We start from the raw sequence: 16,117 nt of genomic DNA, 5'->3' as shown, positions 1-16,117 counted from the left end.
AGGAAATATTTAAATACAAGTTAATAATTTTTGGCACAGTGGTACACCAGTACATGTTTTGACCTTGTAGGCTATCATAAAATGATACACTAACTAGAAACTCAGTAGTAAATTGTCTGTCTTTTTTTTAAGCTACCATATTGAAATATGGATATAGTGTAGTAGGTTTACACTGTGTTGTGTATGCTGAAATGTTTGTCATGTGGTATAAGTTTCTAAATATAGCATTGTGATAGGAAATTCTTCTGGTCTAGAAAACTGAAATTAACGGCCATAGGGATTTGCTGTGCTGACCCCACAACACCATCTATCCGCTAAAGTTGGCACTAACTTCGCAGACAAGCGGCAGTTTCTTGGTTGGTACAGGTCGCTTGCTGACTAAAACCGTGGAATTTTTTTGTTATGATAGGAAATTATATTCATATAGAGTAGTGTGAACTAATTGTTATAGTTTTCTATGGACATAGAATATGGTTTTATTCTAAGTAGTCATGTTAAGAAGTACATGCATTACGTGCATTTAATTTTATGATGGGCCAGCGTATGCATTCAACTTTTATCATACTTGTTTTATTAAGAAATATTTATACCAGATAGTAAAACTTGTGAATGCAATAGAGTGTAAACCTATTAAAAACTGTATCAACATTTGAATAAGGTAGCCGAAAAAGATGCAACATTTCAGTAATAAAATTTAGTTAGTGCACAGAATGTTAGTGACCTGTGAGGTCAGAACATTTGTGACATCCATAAGGTTGCATATAGACAGTATCATCTAGCCTTGCTCGTAGAGTAGGCTGATTCCAAAGGTGACAATTTGTAACTTAAACTTCGGTGGTGTAGCCATGTTGTAGATTGAAGCAGTTCCATGGCAGTTGGTATCTTTGAGGAGTGCAGCAGGATTAGCATGGGTGGGAGTGCACAGCATGGTGCTGTCAGATGGAAGATGGTCGTGGCCCATTATATGGGTCTCTTAGTGGCACTTCATTTTGTCCAGTCAGAAGATACCATGTCAGGGAGAAATTAAGGTCTAGCACATATTTCATCACTTGTGACACCACTGAAATATTGGGGCATTCCCATGCCTTAACGTAGTTTTTATCAAAATCATCTTAACCATACGGTCTCAATTGGGTAGGATTGCATTCCCTTACTCCCATTGCGAGACTGTGTTGAACGACATGTTATATGCACCTCATTCATTAGTGTGGTCACTGCAGGATATATGAAACCATTGAAGCAGTTCTAACATAGGACAGAGCCAAACCCCAAATGCCAGAGTTACACGTTTGACACAGGCCTCAGAAACCCACCTTAGAGGGTACATTATACATTGAGTTGGCTGAATTCACAGCCATATGGAAGGAAAGCCCTGAGTGCTCAACAAGGTTTGCAGTATGCATATATTGATACCCATCATATGATGAAAATATGCTTGCTTTGTAACAGTGTAATAATATCACTAATGATGATGCAATCTCAAAGATGTTTTAGACTAGAAACAGGACCATCACATGTATGGCTCCATCTTATGGAGGCGTGTATGGGGAATCATTTACTTTAGCTTCCAAACACACTGCTCCGCCATATGTCTTGTTGGATTGGTGATCAATTAAGCATGAGGGCAGCTGCCTTTATTTTTATAAAGATTTTCTCTGCCTTTCAAGTAAATTTGAATTAGTGATGGGTCTTGTGTGCAGAATACATTAGATGTCAATTATAGATCTTAATTTTATGGATTCTACATCTGTACTTCTTTCCTCTTCTTTTTTTTTTTGTTTGGGGTGGGGGTGGGGCTACATTCACTGCTATGTTAATTGTCAAGTGTGATTTTAATGTTTTCTTGCTGATAATCAGCCATCAGTTCCTTGACATTCAAGATTTCTTGAATATAATGATGGATTCTTAGTTTCATTTTAAGACACAATAATATGTGTTCAAAATTTTCATGTTTATACTATATACTTGTGCTGATATATTGAATGTTTGTGCTGTTACTTTCTTTTAATAGTATACATCCTTACTTTCATTTGGCTTAGTGAATTAGATTATACGTAACTCTAGCATGGCGGTGCCGTTGGTGCCGTGGGTCTCATACCTACAGTCCCCTTCTTTTATATCCTGCTTGATTTTCAGTTCCAAAAATCTGTGAAAGAAGCTTTTCTTAATTTGGAAAGAGCATCAAAAAAGATGAATCTACAAATTAACCAAAATAAAGCAAAGTACATGCCGGTAACCAAGAAAGACTGTGCTAATGGACCTACATATATTGAAATTGGCTCATATAAATTTGAGGTTGTATGTAGTTTCACTTACCTTGAATCAGAAGTTAACTGTAAAAATGATATCAGTGATGAAATAAAAAAGCGTGTACTTGCAGCAAATAAATGTCTCCATGGCCTTAGGAAACACCTGAAATCCCAATTAATACCCAGGAAAACCAAAACTATGATGTATAAATAAGATCATTGCTATCTTATGCCTCTGAGACCTGGCCACTGTCAAGATCGTATGAAAGACTGTTAAATATATTTGAAAGGAGGGTCTTGAGATATATCTTTGGACCAGTGGAAGAAAATGGAATATGGAGGAAGAGGTATAACCATGAGCTATACAAACTATTTAATGAACCAGACATTATTGGATTTATAAAGGTGAAAAGGCTTGAATGGGCTGGACACATAATACGTGCCAGTGAGAATAGAACCATCAAGAAAATGCTTAATACTAAACCAGAAGGAAATAGGAGAGCGGGAAGACCAAGTTTAAGATGCGAAGAATGTGTGTGGCAGGACATAAGAATTTTGGGTGTAAAGAACTGGAGGAATGTAGCATCAAATAGAGAAGAATGGAGAACAATCCTGAGGAAGGCCAGGGCTCACAAAGGGCTGTCATGCCAGTGATGATGATGATGATGATGATGATTTTCAGTTCCATGCCATGGTCATTGTTGGTGGACAACTTAGTTCAGGTATTTACCCACTGCAATGTGGGTATTGTGTACATCATTTTCTAAGTGCACTTCATGTTAGATGAAGAATAGGTCCCAAAATTTATAAGATGAATTGCTGTTTGCACCTTGTCCGTAGTAATAAAATTTTGGTACCAGATGACTGCTTGTAAGTGGTCTGCTGATGGTATATTTCTGCACAAATTAATGCATGTGACCTGATACAATTGTTTTGCTCTAGTGCAGAACGTTTTGTCTTCACATTGTTATTATACCCAGGCAATTGGCTTGTTTTTGGACCAGGTGTTTACTGCTATAATAATATCACAATAAAGTGGATGAAAAATGAGGATAATTAAGTAGTAGAAGAATGTTTTGAAAACATAATACCCCCTGTTGTCTTGTGGGGCTGTTCCTTCTTCACTGAGCTGCATTAGCCAACGTTTTCAGGGTTCCTGTTGCACATTTGAGCTCTTGTGGCAGTTCTCTCCATAATATTACCTCCTTGTGGAGTGTGGTCATGGGTTGGACTTCAAGATGAAATTTTATATGAAAGTTCTTAGAAGTATGGAGGGGTAAACAAGAAAAAATGACCAGAAATATTTTTGAACATCACCCACTTGTTACATAGGAGAACGCTGTGACCCATGCATATACATATCACTTGCTACTGGCTTTTGGTGTGAACCATAAAACCTGCTAGAGATGTCCAATTTCAGCACACTGCTTTCTCAGCTGTAATACATGGATCAGTACCTGCTAATTCATTACTTAATGGGGATTCACCTTTGAATATATAATGAAGGACAGAGCTGTTCCCATGACTAATACATTGATATTTATGCTACACACTGCACTTTTTTACAGGGTTATAGAAAAACATGTTTCAGTGTGTTGTGGCCATATGAATTATCGTGACTCATACTACATTTGAAAATGTGATAGTTTAAATTGAAATAATATATGTCATTCTGTGTAGTAGAACATTTAGGTAAAGTGTCAGTTAAAACTGCCGGATACTTTATTATAAATGACAAAAACAAAAATGAATTAAGAGATTAGTATATCCAGGACTGTGTATGTGAGATAAAGGCACATAGCCATTGCTGGTGAATTGCCCCAAACAAACTGCTTTTGCTAAAAAATTGTGTGTTCTCTCATAAGTATTGAGTTTTTTGTAGGAGTGATTGTTCTTAACAGGGCTTGTGACACTGTATTATCTTGTAAATGGTTACCAGCATTTGGGAGAAACATGCCTCCATTATAGGGTTTTGACCATTGTGAGGATGCAGTTAGGTTATGTAGGCATAATGGAATGAAGGTGCTCAGGTGGTCTGAGGGAAGGGGTAAGGAGGCAAAGTGCAACAGATATGGAAGTAAGGGCCCATTTCATGACCCCCAGTATTCATTGCAGGAGAAAACAAAGGATTTTGAGAAAATACAGCCCTTTTCAGAGCTGCTGTGAAAAGGAAGTGTGTTTCACGTTTAGTAAGAGAAGATGCAGCATAATAATGTCTTAAAGTTTTAACAATCAAAATTGTTTATGTTCTAAATTCAAAATGTGGAAATGTTAACAGTGTTGTATGTGTTTTTTAATTGTTATGCAGTTGCAAAGAGCTGCACTAGTCTTAATGTGTTTCAGTATCTAGAAGCACTGGCTTAATGTATTTGTCATGTGTTTTGTTTTCACTTCACCTTAAATAATGTTGCTGTATTGTGAGTTAATATATATATTTGTGAAGCAGTAATTAAGTTTGGGGTTTGTGCTGTTTAATTATAGTTGTTACTGGGATTCATTGAAGTGTTCTAGATGTCTGCTTGCCCTCTATGCATACCAAGTCTGTATCATAAAATTCTGCAAGAGGTCCTTTTTCATAATGTGAGTAGGCTGTCTAGTCCCTGAGTGCTTCTCCTGGCCAAATGACACTGGTCAGCATTTGACAAATAACACAGTTTGGCTTTAGAGGTGGATTAATTTTCCTTGTGACCTACTTCCCTGCACAGCCATCTATCTGCCTAAGGTATACTTCTAACAGTGGTACATATGGCATTAGTGCTACTTCTGAATATTTTTGAGCAGACCAGGTGACCACACTGTTGTAAGAAAGGCATGAATAATCATAAGAATCATTACAATACATTAAAAACTGAAATAAGTGTAAAATGTCACTATACTCTCAATTTCATCAAGAAGAAGTGCCTTGAATAGAGTGACGGTTAGGTCACGTGTCCCAAGAAAATTAGCTACAGTTACAACTTGGCCATTTGAGTGATTTCACATATAAAATGCTTGCCTAATAACAGAATTATGGCTTTACAAGTTCCATACCAAGATGAGAGCTATCACACCTGGCAAAATTTCAAGAATTAAGTCACATTCGCAGGATCATAGCACATATCCAAGAAACAGACAAGGAACATTAGTGAAAACAATATTTTGCGAGTAAGATGTAAAATATTTGGCTTGCCATTGACACAGAAACAGATTGCAGTGGTTACAGGATACAAGCAAAATAAATGAGGATAATCTGAACAATATAACACATGAAGCCAGCAGGCATTTCAGAAATGAAAAGAGGGAATATCTGAAAGACAAAATTGAGCTTGCAACAAAGAGTAAGAACAATAACATTAGAGACATGTATAGAGGAATAAATGAATTTAAGAGGGATTACCAACCTAGAAATAACTTACTGAAGGGTGAGAATTCTGATCTGTTTGCAGATTCCCACGACATTTTGAACAGGCAGAAGAAAACTTCTCTCAGATACAGAATGTACATAGGGTTGGTGATGTTAGAACGATGGAAATACATACAGCTGAGGCGTTACTATCTGATGCTAGTATTTTTTTGAGTTTGAAATTGCTATTGCAAAGTTGAGAAGGTATAACCTCTCAAGGTTAAGACCATATATAGATGAAATTAGTGGAGATCATCAGTGTGGGTTTTGGTGTAACAGATCAACTACTGATACGATCTTTTGCATTCGTCAGATACTGGAGGAAAAAAATTGAGGACAGTGAGACAATACGTCAGCTGTTCATAGGCTTCAAGAAAGCATGTGATTCAGTTAAGAAGGAAGTATTGTACAGTATTGCCATAGAGTTTGGGGTACCCATGAAACTGGCTAAGCTGATATAAATAAAGGAAACATGTAGTAAAGTCCATATGGGAAAATATTTGTCTTATAATTTTCCTATCCAGAATGGTCGAAAACAAGAGATACTTTATTGCCACTGCTTTTCAACTTTGCTTTAGAATCTGCCATTAGGAAGTTTCAGAAAAACCGGGTGGGACTGAAACTGAATGGGACACAGCTGTTGGTCTATGCTGATGATGTGGATCTATTGGGTGATAACATGGATATTATAAAGAAAAACGTGTGAACTTTGACACTAGTAAGAAGGTTGATGTAAAAATAAAGAGAAAACTAAGTATAAGTTGCTGTCTCATCACCAAAATGTAGAGCAAAGTCATGACAGAAAGGTAGGTAACACATGTTTTGAAAATGTGGCACAATTCAGATATTTGGGGATGATGATAAATCAAAACCTGATTCAGGGGGAAATTAAGAGCTTGAACTCAGGTAATGCTTGCTAACATTCCGTCCAGAAACTTTTGCCTTCTCATCTGCTGTTCAGAAACATACCAAATATACAAAACTATAATTTTGCCTGTGGTTCTGTATGGGTATAAAATTTGGCCTCTGACATTAAGAGAGGAACATAGACCGAGGGTGTTTGAGACCAGAATGCTGAGGAGAATATTTGGACAGAAGAGAGATGAAGTGACAGGAGGTTGGAGAAAACTGCATAATGAGGAGCTTCATAACTTGTACTCTTCTCCAAGTGTAATTAGAATGATCGATTCAGGGAGTATGAGATGGCCAGGGAATGTTGCACAAATGGAGAAGAGGAATGCATAAGGCTATTGGTGGGAAAGTCAGATGGAAAGAGACCACTGGGAAGACCAAGGTGTACGTGAGTGGACAATATTATGGAGACCTCTTTATGATCATGGTACTGAACCTTCAGGTTCCATAAAATGCTGGGAAGTTCTTGAGTGACTGCACAATTGGTGGTTTCTCAAGAACGGCTCAGCTCCATGAGGCTAGCTATACCCACAGCATTTTTTTTTTTTTGCTATTTCAGTAAATTCCGAGACCACGCACATGCTTGCGTGTTGCTAACCATAATTACCTTTGAGTAACCATGGTCGTAAGAAATTGAATATTTCACATATCCTTAGTGTTTTTCCATTTCTGCAAAGGATCAAAATTGTTCTGTGGTTACTGCTCTGAATTTGAAGAAGTAGCTTTTAATATCGTTAGCAGCACAATGAAATGACCCAAAAACAATTACAGATAGTGCATCATTAAACAGTTTTGCGAATTTATCTGCTGTTTGGTAACAGTGCTGAAGTAACGTTTCCATATGGTATTTTGTACTGACAGAGCTAATGCAATTTAATACTACATTTAGAGTTTGTGATATATGATAAAGCCATAGACCATGCAAGAAAATGAAAATTATAGCAAGTTACGAAGAGACGTGGTTGTGTGGTCAGTAGATTCATTTTATGAGCTTATGACATGTAAGTTATGACGCTGTAGTCTTGTAGTTAATAGTGTTTTTGCTTCCTTCTTCATAATAAAAGTACTTGAAGAGGGAGGCATTGTGTTCCTCTGAAACTTAGAAGACCACAGTATAATTGTGTTCTAGTTTAAGTAAGGAATAGTCTAATTAGATTTATTTACAATGACTGTAAAGTAACTCAAACTTAAATTATTCGTAATATTGGTAGTTTACAAGGATTCTAGTTACAGTTCACAGTATTGAAACAAAAAGTACTATAGCTAATTGATTAAACCAGAATTATTTAACATGGAATTGCATGTATGTATGTAAGTCAATAAGTAAGTTACAAATGGATATAGAACTTAAGCAAGAGTACTGATTTGAAAAATGCTTTTATTTCTCAACATAATCTCCCTTTGTGTTGAGGCACTTGTCCCATCATTTCATAAGCCCCTGAAAACTAACAGCATAAAATTGTTTGGGATGCTGTCGGAACCAGGCAGTGACTGGGATCACAGAGGCATACTGCTCACTGCATTCCAGCCTCAAGGACAAACTGTAAATGCTGACTCCTACTGTAACATCCTCAGGAAACTTCGTAAGGCCATTTAATGAAAGCGACCAGTACTCCTCACCAAAGGCGTGTTGCTCTTGCATGACAATGCATGTCCCCATACTGCCAACAAGACTAAGAGACGCTGAGATATTTCAAGTGGGAAGTCCTTGAGCATCCTCCTATAGTCCCGGCCTTGCTCCAAGCAACTTCCATTTGTTCGGCCCTCTTAAACATCATCTTTCGGCTGAACATTTTCCCGACTATGAAGCTGTAGAAAGGGAAGTCACTGCCTGGTTCCAACAGCAGCCCAAAGAGTTTTATGCATGTCCCCATACTGCCAACAAGACTAAGAGACGCTGAGATATTTCAAGTGGGAAGTCCTTGAGCATCCTCCTATAGTCCCGGCCTTGCTCCAAGCAACTTCCATTTGTTCGGCCCTCTTAAACATCATCTTTCGGCTGAACATTTTCCCGACTATGAAGCTGTAGAAAGGGAAGTCACTGCCTGGTTCCAACAGCAGCCCAAAGAGTTTTATGCTGCTGGTTTTCAGGGGCTTTTGAAATGATGTGACAAGTGCCCCAGTGTATAGGGAGATTGTGTTGAGAAATAAAAGCATTTTTCAAATCAGTACTCTTATTTGTTTAAGTTCTATATCCATTTGTACTTCACTTATTGACATTCCCGTAACATGGCTCTAAGATATGATTTCTAGTGACTCGTTTGTTATTAAAGTATTGTAAACTTATTTAAATCTCTCAGTGTTCGTATGATATTATGATCATAGCTCTTTACGTTTTTGGCTCCACATTATAATTTTTGGTGCCAGCAGTGAAGTCTGCGAAAGAGAAAAAGAGGCATATATGTAGTTTGCGTATTGCCTAGGGCCCACTCAACCTCTCAGTGGTGCTTCAGGCTGACCACTCACATCCATCTGTTGTCCAGATTAAGAATGTGTGAAGCTATGCCTTCACTCTCCCTTATATTGTAATGGCATGGTGCTTAATTAAGCACGGGGATATCTTTACCCTTTACTTGTACTTACGGTTTGGTTGTCAGATGTTAATCATTTGAAGAAGTCATGATTTTTACCACTTTTCTTACTGTTATTCAGGTTACAGCAGTGGACTGTGACAGGTACAGAGAAACTAGCAAAAGGAGCATTGAAATTAAGAGCCTACGTGAAAAGAAAATATACAACTTTCTGTATGTTTTTCTAAGGGTAAACAGCATGGCTGTGCTCACATTTTATACCTTTGTCCATATTTAAAAATAGTAATTAAAATCAGTGTAGGATAATAACTTAAAATAGAACAAAGTCCTTGGAAGTAGTTACTATAGGATTCTGACGATGGTGTATAACACACTGATATGTTGGGTTTTTGGACTTTATCCATCGTCCTGGTTTTTAAGATAACAAATAAAAACACGACGTTTCGGAAACTGGATCTGTTTCCGTCCTCAGGTGAAGGAAAACACCTATTCAGTTGGGTCCATTAGAAAGAGCTAGCCTCAATCACTGGACAAACCGATGTGACATCGGACCCAACTGAATAGGTGTTTTGCTTCACCTGAGGACGGAAACAGATCCAGTTTCCGAAACGTCGTGTTTTTATTTGTTATCTTAAAAACCAGGACGATGGATAAAGCCCAAAAACCCAACATATCAAAGTCCTTGGAAGCTCATAGTTCAACCTCGTCAAGAAGTATCGAGGTTTTGAAGACGGTACACGTGTTAGTTACTGTGTATGAAGTGGCAAAGACGTGGCATGTGGTAATAATGCCTGTTACTGTATGCAGGTTATGGAAAGAATTTTTCTTGACATTGAGGAAGTTTGTTTCATTTTTAAAGAAGATGAGATTTTAGCAGCCAAGATAGCAATCATTTTGCAAGACATGCCAGCCCATTAAGATGTTTCAGAAATGTTTGATAACCACTTTATTATGGCAGGTCATGAGGTGACTAGTGATTTTGAAATTTGTGAGATGCACAGAAGAGCAGTAAGAAGAAACATATTCCTCTAATTCTTGAGAGGTGTGAATAATATTGTTGCACTTAAATGGACTGAAGGGTAGATAGAATATTTGGAACAACAAAACAACATGCTTTTCTCTGACAAGTTGAGCTACAAAAAAAATGAGAAATGTGATGAGGAAGATCAAAGCCACTTCACACTTCATTGAAGTAAGGATTACTACTAGTAATGTTTTGGCCTGCCTGTGTGTAAAGAACTAACGTATGTTATGGACACTATTCTGTCATAATTGTAATGAAACTTCTCAAAACGTTGAAGTCATTGAAAAAGGTGAGTACAGTTTAGTTAAACTAAATGTGTTTTTTTTTAAATTTTGTCAACGTTATGAATGAATGGAATAGCAGATTATATTGGCTCTTCTCCCAATTACAAGATTAAATTAAGAGTTTGCTATAATTGTATTCATGTCAAGCCCATTCTAATAAAATAATAAATGAAGTTAAAATTATTTAGGATTGTTTAATTGATAACAAGGCCATATGAGATTCATGGCTGCTGAGAGAAAGCCCCTTTGGTAATTAAACATGACACTGATGCTGTATTTTTTGTTTAATTTTAATTTAAAGCAAATTTTTGATTGCCCCATTTTACTGGCATAAGTTAATGGCCATGATTACTGTAATTTTCTTTGAACGCACTTGAGTGGACTATTGGAAGATGCATTTTTCAGTATGTATTTTCACGTGTGGTTTCAACACAGTGGTGCTCCACTACAGTGCAATAGTGATGTGCTACAAAGGCTGTCCTAAAATAAAATTATCGAAGGTGCTGAATTGATCGTGGACATGGGGTGCCAGTTTCATAGTCTGCATGCCAGTATGCCTTGAGTTCTGTTTCTTTTCAGTGGTAATTTTGAAAACTGTGTCAGTACAATCAGTACTAGAGAGGAACTGTGGCAACAAATCTCCAACAATTTGCAGGAGAAATAAAGACTGCATCTGGAATCTTCAGATGCTTGAGAGTTAGGCTATTTCAGGCACCTCTTATAAAAAATGAACATATAAATATTGTTATAGCTCCTTCCTTTTCTTCTTACACACACCCCATTAAACTTGCAAAATACTCAAGGTGTGGGAATAGAAGTGGAAAGTAGAATAGCTGTTATTTCTTAACTAAGGCCATCAGGGTAGATATTCATATTCATATTTTTTACATTTAGATAACTATAAACCCTCCTGCAAAGTATCACATGTAATAGTGAAGCATTCTGTATAAGTTTTGAGGTTCTTGTGTCACTTATTTAGATTGTAATACCATAGTTGCAGGTATATACTAGTATTTCAGAGGAACACACTGCCTTCATCTTTGGTGTTGAAGATGAAGTCAGAATGTTCCTCTAGCCCTTTGTTGATGTAGAAAGGTGTTGTTTGATGTAGGTTCTATTTTTAGCAGGTTTCACTATGTATTGTGATCATAAATAATGTCATTTCCATTTATTATTCTAACAGTGTTCTGGTTCTATAATCATTATAAATACAACCTGTATGATATCACAGTGAAGAATTTTTCATAAGACTGCAGTAAACCCTTTATAATCTGGTTTGAGTTAATCAGGGTGTCAGATAATCTGGATCAAGATATAAAAATGAAAAATGCTAACCACAGTTGAGTGCATACTTTAAAAGACACATGGCATTTAGGAGGCAAATGAGTCACTTGCCTGTTCAAACAAAACTTCACAATTTATTCAAACCTGCATTATTATGTTCAAAAATAAGCACAGCTTCTGAGAATTCTAGCAGTGAATAAATGTATTGTCTTTTTATAGTTTTTAAATAAATGCTCCACAGTGATTTTTCTATTTACCATCATGAACACTACTTATCATTAAATTTTCCATTCATTTGTTTTTTAAGTTATTTGTCTTTTAGGACTACCTTTTGCTTCACTAACCTGGATTGTCTCTTAATCTGGATGACCCCTCCCCCATTACACCGGATTAGCAAGGGTTTACTGTCCAAGTAAGCCTTGAAAATTTTAAGNAAACAGAATCAGTAAAAGAGAGTAGTAAATTGCAATTCAGCATTTGGCCACATAACCGGTGGAACAGTTTATGTGAACATCAAGGGGTCACAGAGGAAAGATCGGTTGAATATTTTATGTTAACTATATCCCCTCAATAATGTGTTACTATCTAAACCATAAATTAATTCTTTCCATAAGAAACAGTGAAATTGTTGGGTGTGTAACATACAGAGGATGTCCCAAGAATATGTGCCAAAGAAACTTCATGGTCTTCTTGTTAAGTATGAAAAGAAAGTGGAAGGTGATGGTGCATATTTATCTACCTGCAAGGTTCACAGTACCTTTTTGCACCATTTTTCATTCATGAAATTCAAAACAATCTGCTGTTCAGATAAATAACATATGGCTAGTGGATATGATGGAATTTATTTCATAACTACTGGAATTTTAACAAACAAGCAACAGAATTAAAAGATCAATATAAAATAAATTGTTTCTGTTTGTACTCTGTGCATATAATCCACACAGTCTGCCTGTTCGTTACACTGTGTGTTCTGAAAAATTGTTTATTTTAGGAAAATTTGGAGTGAGAATCTTAGTACTTTCGTTCCTTGCATTCACACTTAGAGACTTTATGCCATTCCAGGGATAGTGTGTGCAAGTTTTATGCTGTTATACTGGGATGTCAGAGAGGTTGCTGTCACAACATTTGGTTGTTTAAATGGGGTGATTCATGAATTTTTAGTACCTTCAAGAAGGAATGATGTGTACGTTACAAAATTCTGTTATTGGAAAGTTCTTAAACCGTGCAGTCTAGTAAATGTAAAGTCACCACGTTGATTGAACTTGGATACACATTCTGATGCATTTTACTACTGAATGTATAACTGAACTTCATAGCCTTACACATCTTCCACTGTGTAATTCATTAAGTTTCTCTATTATTTCTGAATTTTGTATATGCCATGGATTTTGTGTGCCCCATCAGATGAAAATTAAATAGTGGTTTAATATCTGGTGATCACGGTGTTTAAATCTCCAGATATGTGAATTCATCTGTCAGAATTCTGATGGTTAAGAGACTGAAATGTTTTGGTATTGTGTAACGCCATAGGTATTGCACAATCATGCTATCAGAGAAATGTCTAAAGGGCAGGGCAGTTAATTTTGCAAAACCTTGACATCAGTTTTCATTTCTCCATGATCACATCTGAGCATAGATGAAAGCTGCATGTAATTTTGGTCTCATCCTGAGTATACAAAACCCTTAAACCAAAGAATTCAAATGTCAGAGTTAAGGCTCCATTATGAGGATGTGACAGTGATTACAGACCTTCATTGCAGAATCATTTCCAGAACAAGAATTGCCTTGTTCCATTTGAATATTGTTTTTTCCTCAACCACATTTCATCTTCCAGGACATGCAGGTAGAAAAGAAACACTGGCGAATTGAACCACTTTATCATAAATATCAGTGAACATTGGAAAAGAGTCGTGCCTTTTTTAATTTGTTGGCAGTATTCCTGAACTGCAGCATATGTGTTTCCAGCAATGAAGCAGCATTCATCTGTTTTTTCCTTGATTTTTGAGTTCATAAATTAAAATTTTTGTAAATTGCATATTTCTGTACTTTCATGCCACAACTCTGCATACATTTATTTTTTTGGTTTGTCACATTTTTCCCTTCAGTTTTGTTTTGATCATTACACAAGATAGAAACAAATCTCTGCATCTTATAAGAACACAGTATTTTATTTTGTTCTACTTCATGAAATTATCTAGCAGCATTTGGAGAGCATATTCAAGGAACTGAAGGTGAAAATTAAAAGACAGTCAGGTGTACACCCAAAATTACTGTGCAGTGACTGTATAAAAATCCTTGTCCACTACTGAATTATAAATCAGACTTTTAGTTCTTCTAATGTATGAACACACAAATTTTGAACAGTTACTGCATTGCCATGGTATGAGTCATATATTTACATAATACATCGCTTGAATTTGCAGTGTTTTGTATTTAAGAAAACACTGCTTGAGATGCAAGCAAAAAATAGGGTGCCTTGGTAGGATTTGAGATTCTGATAGTAGTGGTTGTGAAAAGTTCTGTCGCCTGGGATGTAATGCTGTATAGTTCATTGAAAGGCAGCCAAATGTTTCAGAGGAGCATGTTGCCTCCATCTTCAGTGTTGAAGAGTAAGACAAGAAAGTAGCATGTTGGAGGCTCCCAGAAGACAAAGCTGTATAGAATACCTAGCTTATAACATTGTTAATGTGAATGTAACGTAGTATGTGTTGACATTGGTCTGCAGCTTAGTTTTGCATACTCCCCCCCCCCCCAAGAATGAAGATGGAATGTTATATATTAAGCATTTCCTCCATCAAAGACGATGTGATATACTGGGGTGACAACTAGATAACATGATCTTGTATATTTAGGATTACCATGTCATACAAAACATTACATTTTTATCAGTGATTTCAGTGGGTGGCCATCCATTCTCATTGCAAGCTTCTTTCTTGTGTGTTGATGGAGAGGCAGCTGTGCATGCATAGGTCCAACTGTACTTAGTTCATCTGAGCAGAATTTGGAGGGATGCTGGTTGGGAGTGAAATGGTTGACAAGTTGAATCTGCAAAGAGCAGCAGATTGACAGCATTGACTCATGTTTCCATCTTATTTAATTTCAGTGATTGATGTTATATTGTGCTTTAATTCTAAAATTATGTGTAATTTTTCAGATACTGATAACTGCTGGAGTCACATAGGAGGGAATATTTGCTGCTAGTCATTTTGGTAAGTTTTTTAGAACATAATTTGAAGTCTCATTACAAAATAGTGGATCATAAAGGAATAGAATGAGATGGTATGAATTAGATTGCTTTGGCATGGGTTAAAAGCCTGTTGGTATGCTCTTGTGAACACAGTAATGAACCTTCAGGGTCCATAAAAATTGTGAATTTCTTGAGCAACTGTGCTTTGGAATTTTAGTTTTAATTTGAAATATGCTGCCACAAATTTCAAAGCAATTTGGAAGGAATTAGTATTATATAGTATGGATCAAAAATGTTAGTATCCAAAATTTTTCAGATTATATTTGCATCAATATTAGAGTCAATTTTACCGACTACACAACACGTTTTTATTATTATTACACTACATGTTTCGACCTCAAGAGGTCATCCTCATGTGTACGAACAACTGTATAATTACACGCAATCACATTCGTTTTTCCACTTATTCGACTCTGTATCTTATTCAGGCTTACGCTCAATGATATATCAAGCTCTTCTTATAAAACACAAGTTAAAATATTCTAAATGTTAAAAGTTAAAATTTAAAAATTTTTAAAATTTCGTGAATCGAAGTTTGACTGAGATCACTGGTTATACTTTCACTTTCACTTGTTTTTCAGTCTCTTCCTACTTACGCTCACCACTGCGTCCAGTTCACTTCAACTAGTTTAATTACTACCACTGGTTAAAAGTTCATGAATTAAACTTCAACGTTATTATATTGGTTGCACTTTCACTTTTTTGGAGGTCTTGCTGTTCTTCTGCATCCCCTGATGCTGATGGATCTGTTAAGATCCTTGTCGTGATGGCGTAAGCCTGAATAAGATACAGAGTCGAATAAGTGGAAAAACGAATGTGATTGCGTGTGATTATACAGTTCGTACACCTGAGGATGACCTCTTGAGGTCAAAACATGTAGTGTAATAATAATAAAAACGTGTTGTGTAGTCGGTAAAATTGACTCTAATATTGATTAAATACACAACAGGATGCAAGAAAGAATTAAAGTTATATTTGCATACCCAGCTATGGGCAAGTTTTGGGAAATAATATTTTGTAGTTGTTTTTAAAAATCAAATTCACTGATATTTACAAAATTGTGTTGTATAAGAAACCAGAAGTGAGGTAGAGGCTTTTAATATGTAGAACCCCCAGTATTTTCCATAACTGGAAGACACATGCCACTAAAAAGATAACTTTTCACCTAATCTATAAGGGCAAATGAACTTGGTGATGAGCATTG

The 16,117-nt window shown here is 36.3% G+C and overlaps 1 protein-coding gene across 1 annotated transcript in view; it reads left to right on the top strand.

The window, feature by feature from the left end:
- LOC111866108 (hrp65 protein) overlaps positions 1-16,117 on the top strand; it is a 68,968-nt gene that overhangs the window by 51,388 nt on the left and 1,463 nt on the right. Inside the window, exon 11 of the mRNA XM_023854729.2 lies at positions 14,821-14,875. Coding sequence (XP_023710497.1) covers positions 14,821-14,847 — 27 coding nt within the window. The 3' untranslated portion in view covers positions 14,848-14,875. The remainder of the gene's footprint in view (positions 1-14,820; positions 14,876-16,117) is intronic.

The sequence above is a fragment of the Cryptotermes secundus genome, unplaced genomic scaffold (assembly GCF_002891405.2).
Source record: "Cryptotermes secundus unplaced genomic scaffold, Csec_1.0 scaffold1054, whole genome shotgun sequence".
Classification (NCBI taxonomy): Eukaryota; Metazoa; Arthropoda; class Insecta; order Blattodea; family Kalotermitidae; genus Cryptotermes; species Cryptotermes secundus.
This window is presented reverse-complemented; position numbering and strand designations above follow the sequence as displayed.